The sequence below is a fragment of the Hyla sarda genome, chromosome 4 (assembly GCF_029499605.1).
Source record: "Hyla sarda isolate aHylSar1 chromosome 4, aHylSar1.hap1, whole genome shotgun sequence".
Lineage (NCBI taxonomy): Eukaryota > Metazoa > Chordata > Amphibia > Anura > Hylidae > Hyla > Hyla sarda.
Window position 1 is genome coordinate 50,870,738 of NC_079192.1, and position 12,036 is coordinate 50,882,773.

Here is a 12,036-nt window from a genome sequence, read left to right on the forward strand (position 1 = left end):
AGCCCCCTTTAGGTAGTAATAGGAGTCCCCTTAAGGTAGAAACAGTAACCCCCTTGAAGTAGTAAAAGGAACCCCCTTTAGGTGGTAGCCTCATTAAGGGGGCAATGGGAGCCCCCTTTAGGTAGTAGAATAGCCTCCTTTAGGTCGCAATACCCCCTTTAGATAGTAATAGGAGCCCCCTTTAAATAGAAATAGTATTCCCTATAGGTAATAATAGTAGCCCCCTTTAGGTAGTAATAGGATCCCCCTTAAGGTAGAAACAGTAGCCCCCTTTAGGTAGAAATAGTAGCCCCCCTTAGCCCCCCTTCTTAGTTAGAAAAAGTACCCCCCCCCCTCTTTGTAGAGCTAGTAGCCCCCTTTAGGTAGCGATGGTAGCACCCTTCAGGTAGCCAAGATTAAAAAAAAACATACGCACCTGGCTCCCACATAGCATGTCCTCTCTTCTGTCTTCTCCTCCATCATGTGATGATCTCACCCATGTGTGAGATCACAGAGCGCAGAGGACGGACGCTCCAAACTCTTTTCGGCTGCCTGCATATTGTGGGTGGCCACAAGAGAGAATGACGGGGCGAGGAACCAATGGCTCTTCGCTCTGTCAATCAGCCGAGTGCCGCAATTAACTATAGGCGCGTCTGTAAGATGCGCTGATAGTTAAAAGAGTTCCGGCCCACCCAGCAAATCCCCTGTGTGCCCGATGGCCAGTCTGGCCCTGGCCCCCATCTCTTCAAGGAGAGATTGGTAGATTACCCATTGTTTGTTGAAGGGCAATTCTCACATAAGCCAGCAGCATTTATGGGATCAAGATGTGCAGCATTTGTGGAACTAATGGATTAATCCGATTTGATTTGCAGATTCACAGTCATGGTTGACTAATCCACACTTTGGGGGTGGACACACCGGAGTAAGCGGAAGTTACAGTGGTGCAAGCTCAGCAGGAAGTGGAGGAGGTTTCACAAGCAGAAGCTCTGGAGGAAGCCGAGTTATCTTTAGTGGAAGTTCAGGAAGAAGTGGAGGTTACAGTAGTGGAACCACTGGGGGAAGTGCAGGTTATGGCGCTGGAAGCTCTAGTGGAAGCAGACATATTTTTAGTGGAAGCTCTGCAGGAAGTGGAAGTTTCAATATTGGAGGCCCTGGAAGAAGTGTAGGTTACAGTAGTGGAGGCTCCAGAAGTTTCATTAGTGGAAGCTCTGGAGGAAGTTACCGTAGTGGAAGCATTGGGGGAAGCAGAATTATTACTAGTGGAAGCTCTGGAGGAAGTGTAGGTTACAGTAGTGCAGGCTCTGGAGGAAGTGGAAGTTTCAGTAGTGGAAGCTCTGGAGGAAGTTACATTGGTGGAAGCAATGGAGGAAGCAGCATTATTACTAGTGGAAGCCATGCAGGAAGTGTAGGTTACAGTAGTGCAGGCTCTGGAGGAAGTGGAAGTTTCAGTAGTGGAAGCTCTGGAGGAAGTTACATTGGTGGAAGCAATGGAGGAAGCAGCATTATTACTAGTGGAAGCCATGCAGGAAGTGTAGGTTACAGTAGTGCAGGCTCTGGAGGAAGTGGAAGTTTCAGTAGTGGAGGCGCTGGAGGAAGTTACACTGGTGGAAGCATTGGGGAAAGTGGAATTGAGAGCTCAGGAGGAAGTTCAGGTTATGGTGGTATAAGCTCTGGTGTAACCAGAGATATTATTAGTGGAAACTCTGGAGAAGGTGAAGGTTACAGTATTGGTGGCTCTGAAAGAAGTGGAAGTTTCAGTAGTGAAAGCTCTGGAGGACGTTACAGTAGTGGAGGCTTTGGGGAAAGTGGTATTGGGAGCTCAGGAGAAAGTTCAGGTTATGGTGGTGTAAGATCTGGTGAAAGCAGAGATATTATTAGTGGAAACTCTGGAGGAAGTGGAAGTTCCATTAGTGGAAGCACTGGTGGAAGCCTAGGTTACAGTAGTGTAGGAAGTAGTAGAGGAAGCTCTAGACTAAGTTACAGTAGTGGAAGAACTGAGGAAAGTGGCAGTGGAAGCCCTGGAGTAAGTGTGGGTTATGGTAGTGAAAGCGCTGGAGGAAGTGCGGGGTATGGTGGTGGAAGTTCTAGAGAAAACATAGCCATTATTAGTGAAAGCTCTGAAGGAAGTGACAGTTCCAATAGTGGAAGCAGTGGAGGAAGTTACAGTAGTGGTAGCACTAGGGGAAGCGGTTATGGAAGCTCTGGAGGAAATTTAGGTTATGGTGGTGGAGGCTCTGGTGTAAGCAGAGATATTATTAGTGCAAGCTCTGGAGGAAGTGGAAGTTCCAATAGTGGAAGCACTGAAGGTAGCATAGGTTACAGTAATGGAGGCTCTGGAGGAAGCAGAGGTTTAAATAGTGGAAGCTCTGAAGTAATTTACAGTAGTGGAAGCATTGGGAGAAGTAGTGGTGGAAGCTACAGAGGAAATGCAGGCTATGGTGATGGAAATTCTAGAGACAACAGAATTATTCTTATTGGTAGCTCCTTAGGAAATGTAAGTCTTATAAGTGAAAGCACTGGAGGAAGTGTAGGTTACGGTAGTGGCGGCTCTGAAGGAAGCAGAAGTTTGGGCGGTGGAAGCACTGTAGAAAGTTACAACAGCAGAAGCACTGGAGAAAGCACTAGTGGAACCTCAGGAGGAAGTTCAGGTTTTGGTGGTGATAGCTCCAGAGAAAGCATAGCTATTATTAGTGAAGGCTCTGAAAGAACTGAACGTTCTAGTAGTGGACACACTGGAGAAAGTTTAGGATACAGTAGTGGAGGCTCTGGAGGAAGTTACAGTATTGGAAACCCTGGGATAAGTGGTGGTGGAAGCTCTAGCGGAAGTGCAGGTTTTGGTGGCAGAAGCTCAGAAACAAACAGACTTATCATTACTGGAATCACTGGAGGAAGTGGAAATTCTAGTAGTGAAAGCACTAGAGATGGCAGTGGAAGTTCCAGTAGTGTAAGCACTGGAAGAAGCATAGGTTACAGTATTGGTGGCTTTGGAGGAAGTGAAAATTTCAATAGTGGAAGCACTGGAGGAAGTTACAGTAGTGGAAGTACTGAGGGAAGCGGTAGGGGGAGTTCTGGAGGAAGCAGAGTTGTTACTAGTGGAAGCTCTGGTGGAAGTGGAAACACCATTAGTGAGAGGACTGGAGAAAGCATAGGTAACTATAATGGAGGCTCTGGAGGAGGCGGGAGTTTTGGTAGTGGAGGCTCTGGAGGAAGTTTTAGTAGTGAAAGCAGCGGAGTCAGTGAAGGCTACAGTAGAGGAGGCTCTGCAGGAAGCGAGAATTTCAGTAGTGCAAGCAATGGAGAAAGCAGTAGAGGAAGCTCTAGAATTTCCGTTAGTGGAAGTTTTGGAGGAAGTGGAAGTTACAGTAGTGGGAGCATTGGAGGAAATGAAGTTCACAGTATTGGAGGCTCTGAAGGAAGAGGTGTTGGAAGCTTAGTAGGAAGCACAGTTATTAATAATGAAAGCTCTGGAGGAAGTGGAAGTTCCAGTAGTGTAAGCTCTGATAGAGGTTACAGTAGTGTAAACACTGGGGGAATAGGTAGTGGTAGCTCTGGAGGAAGTGCAGGTTATGGTAGTGGAAGCTCTGTTGTAAGCACAGTTAGTGATAGCTTTGGAGGAAGTGGAAGTTCAAGTACTGGAAGTACTGGAGTAAGTGGTGGTTACAGTAGTGGAGGCAGAAGTTCTAGTAGTGGAAGATCAGGGGGAAGCAGAATTATTATTAGTGAAATCTCTAGAGGAAGTGGAAGTCCCAGTAGTGGAAACTTTGGAGGTAGTTATAGTAGTGGAAGCACTGACGGAAGAGGCACTGGAAGTTCAGGAGGAAGTTCAGGTTATGGTAGTGGAATCTCTGGTGTAAGCAGAGTTAATGGTGGAAGCTTTGGAGGAAGTGGAAGTTCCAGTGTTGGACGTTCTGGAGGAAGTTATAACAGTGGTAGCACTTGGGGAAGCAGTAGTGGAGGCTCTGGAGGAAATATAGGTTATGGTAGTGGAAGCTCTGTTGTAAGCACAGTTAATGATAGCTCCGGAGGAAGTGGAAGTTCAAGTACTGGAAGTACTGGAGTAAGTGGTGGTTACAGTAGTGGAGGTACTGGAGGAAGCAGAAGTTCTGGTAGTGGAAGCTTAGGAGGAAGCAGATTTATTATTAGTGAAAGCTCTAGAGGAAGTGGAAGTTTCAGTAGTGGAAGCACTGGAGGTAGTTATAGTAGTGGAAGCACTGATGGAAGAGGTTCTGGAAGTTCTAGAGGAAGTTCAGGTTATGGTAGTTACAATAGTGGTAGCACTGGGGGGAGCAGTAGTGGAGGCTCTGGAGGAAATACAGTTTATGGTAGTGGAAGCTCTGATGTAAGCACAGTTATCAGTAGTGGAAGCTCTGGAGGAAGTGGAAGTTCCAGTATTGGAAGTTCTGGAGGAAGTTATAGTAGTGGTAGCACTGGGGGGAGTAGTAGTGGAGGCTTTGGAGGAAATACAGTTTATGGTAGTGGAAGCTCTGGTGTAGGCACAGTTATCAGTAGTGGAAGCTCTGGAGGAAGGGGAAGTTCCAGTATTGGAAGTTCTAGAGGAAGTTATAGTAGTGGTAGCACTGGAGGGAGCAGTAGTGGAGGCTCTGGAGGAAATACAGGTTATGGTAGTGGAAGCTCTGGTGTAGGCACAGTTATCAGTAGTGGAAGCTCTGGAGGAAGTAGAAGTTCCAGTATTGGAAGTTCAGGAAGAAGATATAGTAGTGGTAGCACTGGGGGGAGCCGTAGTGGAGGCTCTGGAGGAAATACAGTTTATGGTAGTGGAAGCTCTGGTGTAGGCACAGTTATCAGTAGTGGAAGCTCTGGTGGAAGTAGAAGTTCCAGTATTGGAAGTTCTGGAGGAAGTTATAGTAGTGGTAGCACTGGAGGGAGCAGTAGTGGAGGCTCTGGAGGAAATACAGTTTATGGTAATGGTAGCTCTGGTGTAGGCACAGTTATTAGTAGTGGAAGTTCTGGAGGAAGTGGAAGTTCCAGTACTGGAAGTTCTGGAGGAAGTTATAGTAGTGGTAGCACTGGAGGGAGCAGTATTGGAGGCTTTGGAGGAAATACAGTTTATGGTAGTGGAAGCTCTGGTGTAGGCACAGTTATCAGTAGTGGAAGCTCTGGAGGAAGTGGAAGTTCCAGTATTGGAAGTTCTAGAGGAAGTTATAGTAGTGGTAGCACTGGAGGGAGCAGTAGTGGAGGCTCTGGAGGAAATACAGGTTATGGTAGTGGAAGCTCTGGTGTAGGCACAGTTATCAGTAGTGGAAGCTCTGGAGGAAGTAGAAGTTCCAGTATTGGAAGTTCAGGAGGAAGTTATAGTAGTGGTAGCATTGGGGGGAGCAGTAGTGGAGGCTCTGGAGGAAATACAGTTTATGGCAGTGGAAGCTCTGGTGTAGGCACAGTTATCAGTAGTGGAAGCTCTGGAGGAAGAAGAAGTTCCAGTATTGGAAGTTCTAGAGGAAGTTATAGTAGTGGTAGCACTGGAGGGAGCAGTAGTGGAGGCTCTGGAGGAAATACAGTTTATGGTAACGGAAGCTCTGGTGTAGGCACAGTTATCAGTAGTGGAAGCTCTGGAGGAAGTAGAAGTTCCAGTATTGGAAGTTCTGGAGGAAGTTATAGTGGTGGTAGCACTGGGGAGAGCAGTAGTGGAGGGTCTGGAGGAAATACAGTTTATGGTAGTGGAAGCTCTGGTTCAGGCACAGTTATCAGTAGTGGAAGCTCTGGAGGAAGTGGAAGTTCCAGGATTGGAAGTTCTGGAGGAAGTTATAGTGGTAGCACTGGGGGGAGCAGTAGTGGAGGCTCTGGAGGAAATACAGTTTATGGTAGTGGAAGCTCTGGTTCAGGCACAGTTATCAGTAGTGGAAGCTCTGGAGGAAGTGGAAGTTCCAGTATTGGAAGTTCTAGAGGAAGTTATAGTAGTGGTAGCACTGGGGGGAGCCGTAGTGGAGGCTCTGGAGGAAATACAGTTTATGGTAGTGGAAGCTCTGGTGTAGGCACAGTTATCAGTAGTGGAAGCACTGGTGGAAGTGGAAGTTCCAGTATTGGAAGTTCTAGAGGAAGTTATAATAGTGGTAGCACTGGAGGGGGCAGTAGTGGAGGCTCTGTAGGAAATACAGTTTATGGTAGTGGAAGCTCTGGTGTAGGCACAGTTATCAGTAGTGGAAGCTCTGGAGGAAGTGGAAGTTCCAGTACTGGAAGTTCAGGAGGAAGTTATAGTAGTGGTAGCACTGGGGGGAGCAGTATTGGAGGCTTTGGAGGAAATATAGTTTATGGTAGTGGAAGCTCTGGTGTAGGCACAGTTATCAGTAGTGGAAGCTCTGGAGGAAGTGGAAGTTCCAGTATTGGAAGTTCTGGAGGAAGTTATAGTCGTGGTAGCAATGGGGGGAGCAGTAGTGGAGGCTCTGGAGGAAATACAGGTTATGGTAGTGGAACCGCTGGTGTAGGCACAGTTATCAGTAGTGGAAGCTCTGGAGGAAGTGGAAGTTCCAGTATTGCAAGTTCTGGAGGAAGTTATAGTAGTGGTAGCACTGGAGGGAGCAGTAGTGGAGGCTCTGGAGGAAATACAGTTTATGGTAATGAAAGCTCTGGTGTAGGCACAGTTATCAGTAGTGGAAGCTCTGGAGGAAGTGGAAGTTCCAGTATTGGAAGTTCTGGAGGAAGTTATAGTGGTGGTAGCACTGGAGGGGGCAGTAGTGGAGGCTCTGTAGGAAATACAGTTTATGGTAGTGGAAGCTCTGGTGTAGGCACAGTTATCAGTAGTGGAAGCTCTGGAGGAAGTGGAAGTTCCAGTATTGGAAGTTCTAGAGGAAGTTATAGTAGTGGTAGCACTGGGGGGAGCAGTAGTGGAGGCTCTGGAGGAAATACAGGTTATGGTAGTGGAAGCTCTGGTGTAGGCACAGTTATCAGTAGTGGAAGCTCTGGAGGAAGTGGAAGTTCCAGTATTGGAAGTTCAGGAGGAAGTTATAGTAGTGGTAGCACTGGGGGGAGCCGTAGTGGAGGCTCTGGAGGAAATACAGCTTATGGTAGTGGAAGCTCTGGTGTAGGCACAGTTATCAGTAGTGGAAGTTCTGGAGGAAGTGGAAGTTCCAGTATTGGAAGTTCTGGAGGAAGTTATAGTGGTGGTAGCACTGGGGGGAGCAGTATTGGAGGCTTTGGAGGAAATACAGTTTATGGTAGTGGAAGCTCTGGTGTAGGCACAGTTATCGGCAGTGGAAGCTCTGGAGGAAGTGGAAGTTTCAGTATTGGAAGTTCAGGAGGAAGTTATAGTAGTGGTAGCACTAGAGGGAGCAGTAGTGGAGGCTCTGGAGGTAATACAGTTTATGGTAGTGGAAGCTCTGGTGTAGGCACAGTTATCAGCAGTGGAAGCTCTGGAGGAAATGGAAGTTCCAGTATTGGAAGTTCAGGAGGAAGTTATAGTAGTGGTAGCACTGGGGGGAGCCGTAGTGGAGGCTCTGGAGGAAATACAGCTTATGGTAGTGGAAGCTCTGGTGTAGGCACAGTTATCAGTAGTGGAAGTTCTGGAGGAAGTGGAAGTTCCACTATTGGAAGTTCTGGAGGAAGTTATAGTGGTGGTAGCACTGGGGGGAGCAGTATTGGAGGCTTTGGAGGAAATACAGTTTATGGTAGTGGAAGCTCTGGTGTAGGCACAGTTATCGGCAGTGGAAGCTCTGGAGGAAGTGGAAGTTTCAGTATTGGAAGTTCAGGAGGAAGTTATAGTAGTGGTAGCACTAGAGGGAGCAGTAGTGGAGGCTCTGGAGGTAATACAGTTTATGGTGGTGGAAGCTCTGGTGTAGGCACAGTTATCAGCAGTGGAAGCTCTGGAGGAAATGGAAGTTCCAGTTTTGGAAGTTCTGGAGGAAGTTATAGTAGTGGTAGCACTGGGGGGAGCAGAAGTGGAGGCTCTGGAGGTAATACAGTTTATGATAGTGGAAGCTCTGGTGTAGGCACAGTTATCAGTAATGGAAGATCAAGTAGTAGAAGAACTGGAGTAAGCAGCGGTTACAGTAGTGGAGGCACTGGAGGAAGCCGTAGTTCTGGTAGGGAAAGTTCAGTAGGCAGCGGAGTTATTATTAGTGGAAACTCTAGAGGAATTGGAAGTTTTAGTAGTGGAAACACCAGAGTAAACAGAACTTTTAGTAACGGAAGCTCTGGAGGAAGTGGAAGTTCCATTAGTGGAAGTTCCGGAGGAAGTCACAATAATGGAACCACTGGGGGAAGTCGTAGTGGAAGCTTCACAAGAAGTAGAATTATTATCAGTGGAAGTTCCAGAGGAAGTGGAAATTACAGTGCTGGGAGCACCGGAGTAAGTTATAGCAGTGGAGGCTCTGGTGGAAGTGGAGTTGTTATAAGTGGAAGCTCTGGAAGAAATGCAAGTTCTGTGGAAAGTGTAAGCCACACTAGAAACGAAGTGTTTGGTGGAGGAAACACTGGAGGAATCGGAAACTCGAGTGCACTAAACACTGGAGCAGTTTCTAATACTGGAAAATGTGCATGCAACTTGAGTTGTGTAGATGTAAGAGAAAATGGGAACATGGCCAAGTGCCAAACTGGTAAGATACCTTTCACTATTCTCTTGTACTTGTTTTCCAAGGGGCTTTTTATGTCATTACATCACTTTGGAGGCCAGTGTAGGGGAAGGTCCTAGTGCCCCGAAACTCCCCCTGAGCCAGTCATGAGAAACCATAGAGCACAGTGATCTATCCTTGTTTGTTGGCTTTATGCATACGGATGAAATATTTGACATCATTGATGGACATCATTTTCTAATTTTTCTAGGGATTTAGGGTTTTGTATCTCAAACACACTCTAACCCCAATACTTCATCCCAAGTCTTCAACCACCTCCATTAAAAAACTTTCACCAACTCAAGCAACTTCAGAGATATTAGATATGAATCCTTAACCCCCCTAGACCACCCTGGATAATCGATATCAATAGTATCCTGTTTGTCTAGAATATAAAAGGAATATTTTCCCAAACCCCCTAACCACCCATGTGGACCACACGTGATAGATAAAATGCATGTGAAAATTTGACATCTCCATGGTTGGAACCATCAGCCTTAGAACATTCCCTCTGTGTTTCTCCATGTTGTCCACAACTCAGTGCCCCAAGCAAAGGGACCCCCATGTGATTGTAGCCACTGAAACCCTGTAAACCCTTATAAAACCAACATTAAGGATGGCCTAAAGCAATAAGCAATGCTGCTAATTTCTAGTAACCATATAATGAGTACATGTGGTACATGTAGCAATAAACACCTTTGTCAGCTGACACTGTATTATATAATTATATACACATATAATACAATGGTTACATAAGGACTATGAGCCGTTTTATGATAGTTTGCTGCAATGAATCAGCGTGCAAATTAAATGTATCAGCATTTAATCCAGTTTGTCCAGAATTATATCTGTGTAGATGTGGGTAAACAAGGATATTTCCACTGACTGAGAGCAAGTGGAGATCTTCAGTATGGAGGAACTGAAACACGAGTATTTTTGCCAAACTTCTCCATATACTATGACTGAAGGGGCTGTCTGATTTGGCTAAAATAAAATAAAGATAGGGCGACTATATGATGTGTGCGTGTATGGGGGGGGGGGGCTCACAAATCTGTCCTGACAGATGATGGTGTAGAAAAGAAAGATCGGCCATGTTGAATTCCAGTGCCTGATCTTTTTGTTCTCCATGGAGATAAGCCGTGAAAGCTAGAATCCAAATGAGGTGTATGGGCACTGTAGACCTGCAGCTGGTGGGGGTATTGACCTTGTAGTGTTATTGGAGGGCTGGCATTATGTTTGTCGCAGAATGACGTTTCTCTTATTACTTTTAGGATATGTTGCCTTCTCTTGTTCCTGTGGAATGGGATGTGGAACATACAACTTCCAGGGCTCCAACACGTGTGTCTGTCAGTGCCTTAATGTAGACTGGACAAGTGCCCGCTGCTGCAAGTCCGCCTAGTCCCATGCCCCCTGGAGGATGTCATCTTTATTTTACTGTTCATTATCACATTAAATCATTGCTGTCATAACAATACCATTCATATCACAATGATTCATGAACTGCTTTATTTCTTCATCAGAGACTGCCTAAAATTGACACTTTTCAGCGCTGATACGTAGGCACTTCCCGCATACTGTTTTATTATTGAGTTCAATGTACCACCAGTATGCAGTAAGCTCACAAACTCCCCCTAGCGGTGGCTGCCGGCAGCTTGATTATTTAATTTTTTTTAACCTTGTGTCTGTGCAGGGGATTTGGAGCCCCGTATCACAAATAGATATTAAAAATCATTTAAAAAAATTATAACATATGTATTAGGACAGAATTCTGGTTGTTTTAAATGTAAAATGAAAAATTTGCTTCATGGCTTAACATTTACTTTAAGGTCTCATTCACACGTCTGTATGTAAGATCTGTATTAGTTCTGTACAGAGTCAGTAAATTTATATAGTTTTATTTACATATTTGTTTTTATATGCACTATTTTTCAATATAAATCATGTTTCTGTCACGTCACCTCCCATAGACATCAATGCAGGGGGTGTGGTGTGACATAACGTCTCCTGCCATGGGAACCCAGCGTTCTAAACATACCATTCTGCACAGAGATCGCGGGGGTCCCAGTGGCGCAGATAGGTGATAAGTGATTGGTGATAAGATGTCTAGGGGCGGAGTACCCCTTCAAATTTGGCTCAGTTTCTTTATAAACCCAATACACTTGAGGAATGAAAATCCAAAGTCTAAAGAGCAGAATAAGAAAGTATCATGGAAGATTGGACCACAGATAAAGAATAGAATAACGATAACAGGGCTGAGAATAACACAAAACACTCATATCATGGTATAAGAAAAGCAAAGCCATAGAAAAGAAGGCAATAATAAAAACTCTGACACACCCAAATATAGTATGAAATAAATATCTGAAAATAGTATTAGAAATTCAAACAAAAGACTCCACCGACTGATTAAAAACACGTAAAAAACATGCAGACAACGGGGTGCGGGGAAATAAACCCCTGACACCCTCCCCATGCAGAGTCAAAATAAGACATGCAAGAATGGCACAAAGGTTAATACCACAAATATCCCCTCTATACTCCAAGAAATACAGTATAATGCTATGAAAATACAGTATATACAGTGTTCCCTCAACTTACAATGACCTGAGCCCTGAGGTTACAATATTTTCTGCCTTTTTTATACCATTGTAACCTGAAACCATACACAACATACAATGCTATGGACAGTCCAGATCTGTGAAACGTGTCAATGGCCGGAAGATCTGACCAATCAGAATTGGCATTCACTGGTAAAACCCCCTGTATTACATAAGTGCATGCACTGACTGGTGTCTGGTAGCGCCCCCTACAATACAGGGAGGTATTACATGTTCTGTACTCTTTACCTGTGCCAGGGTTAGCTGCTCCTTTGGACACGAGGTGACGGCAGCTCCTTTCCCATAGCAACCAATCAGATTGATTCTTTCATTTTTCAGAGGCCTTTTAAGAAATGAAAGAAGTGATCTGATTGGTTGCTATGGGCAACTCAGTAACTTTTGCTCTGGACAGGTGTCACGATGCCGGCTGGCAGGTAGTGGATCCTCTGTGCCAGAGAGGGATTGGCGTGGACCGTGCTAGTGGACCGGTTCTAAGCCACTACTGGTTTTCACCAGAGCCCGCCGCAAAGCGGGATGGTCTTGCTGCGGCGGTAGTGACCAGGTCGTATCCACTAGCAACGGCTCACCTCTCTGGCTGCTGAAGATAGGCGCGGTACAAGGGAGTAGGCAAAAGCAAGGTCGGACGTAGCAGAAGGTCGGGGCAGGCAGCAAGGATCGTAGTCAGGGGCAACGGCAGAAGGTCTGGAAACACAGGCAAGGAACACACAAGGAACGCTTTCACTGGCACTAAGGCAACAAGATCCGGCAAGGGAGTGCAGGGGAAGTGAGGTGATATAGGGAAGTGCACAGGTGAACACACTAATTGGAACCACTGCGCCAATCAGCGGCGCAGTGGCCCTTTAAATCGCAGAGACCCGGCGCGCGCGCGCCCTAGGGAG

General features: G+C 45.8%; 1 protein-coding gene across 1 annotated transcript; it reads left to right on the forward strand.

The window, feature by feature from the left end:
- Positions 1–579: 579 nt before the first annotated feature.
- Positions 580–8,282, forward strand: LOC130367348 (uncharacterized PE-PGRS family protein PE_PGRS54-like). Its single transcript, XM_056569761.1, has 3 exons — positions 580–634; positions 852–8,012; positions 8,113–8,282. The coding sequence occupies exons 1-3, from the start codon at positions 580–582 to the stop codon at positions 8,280–8,282; spliced, it is 7,386 nt and encodes a 2,461-aa protein (XP_056425736.1).
- Positions 8,283–12,036: the final 3,754 nt, after the last annotated feature.

Bases quoted from the DNA above. Each gene is read 5' to 3' on its own strand.
- LOC130367348 (XM_056569761.1), top strand. From the start codon at position 580: ATGGCTCTTCGCTCTGTCAATCAGCCGAGTGCCGCAATTAACTATAGG. The intron at 635-851 runs GTAAGATGCGCT...TTTGATTTGCAG, and splicing joins AATTAACTATAGGCGCGTCT to ATTCACAGTCATGGTTGACT. The intron at 8,013-8,112 runs GTAGGGAAAGTT...CAGAACTTTTAG, and splicing joins TGGAGGAAGCCGTAGTTCTG to TAACGGAAGCTCTGGAGGAA.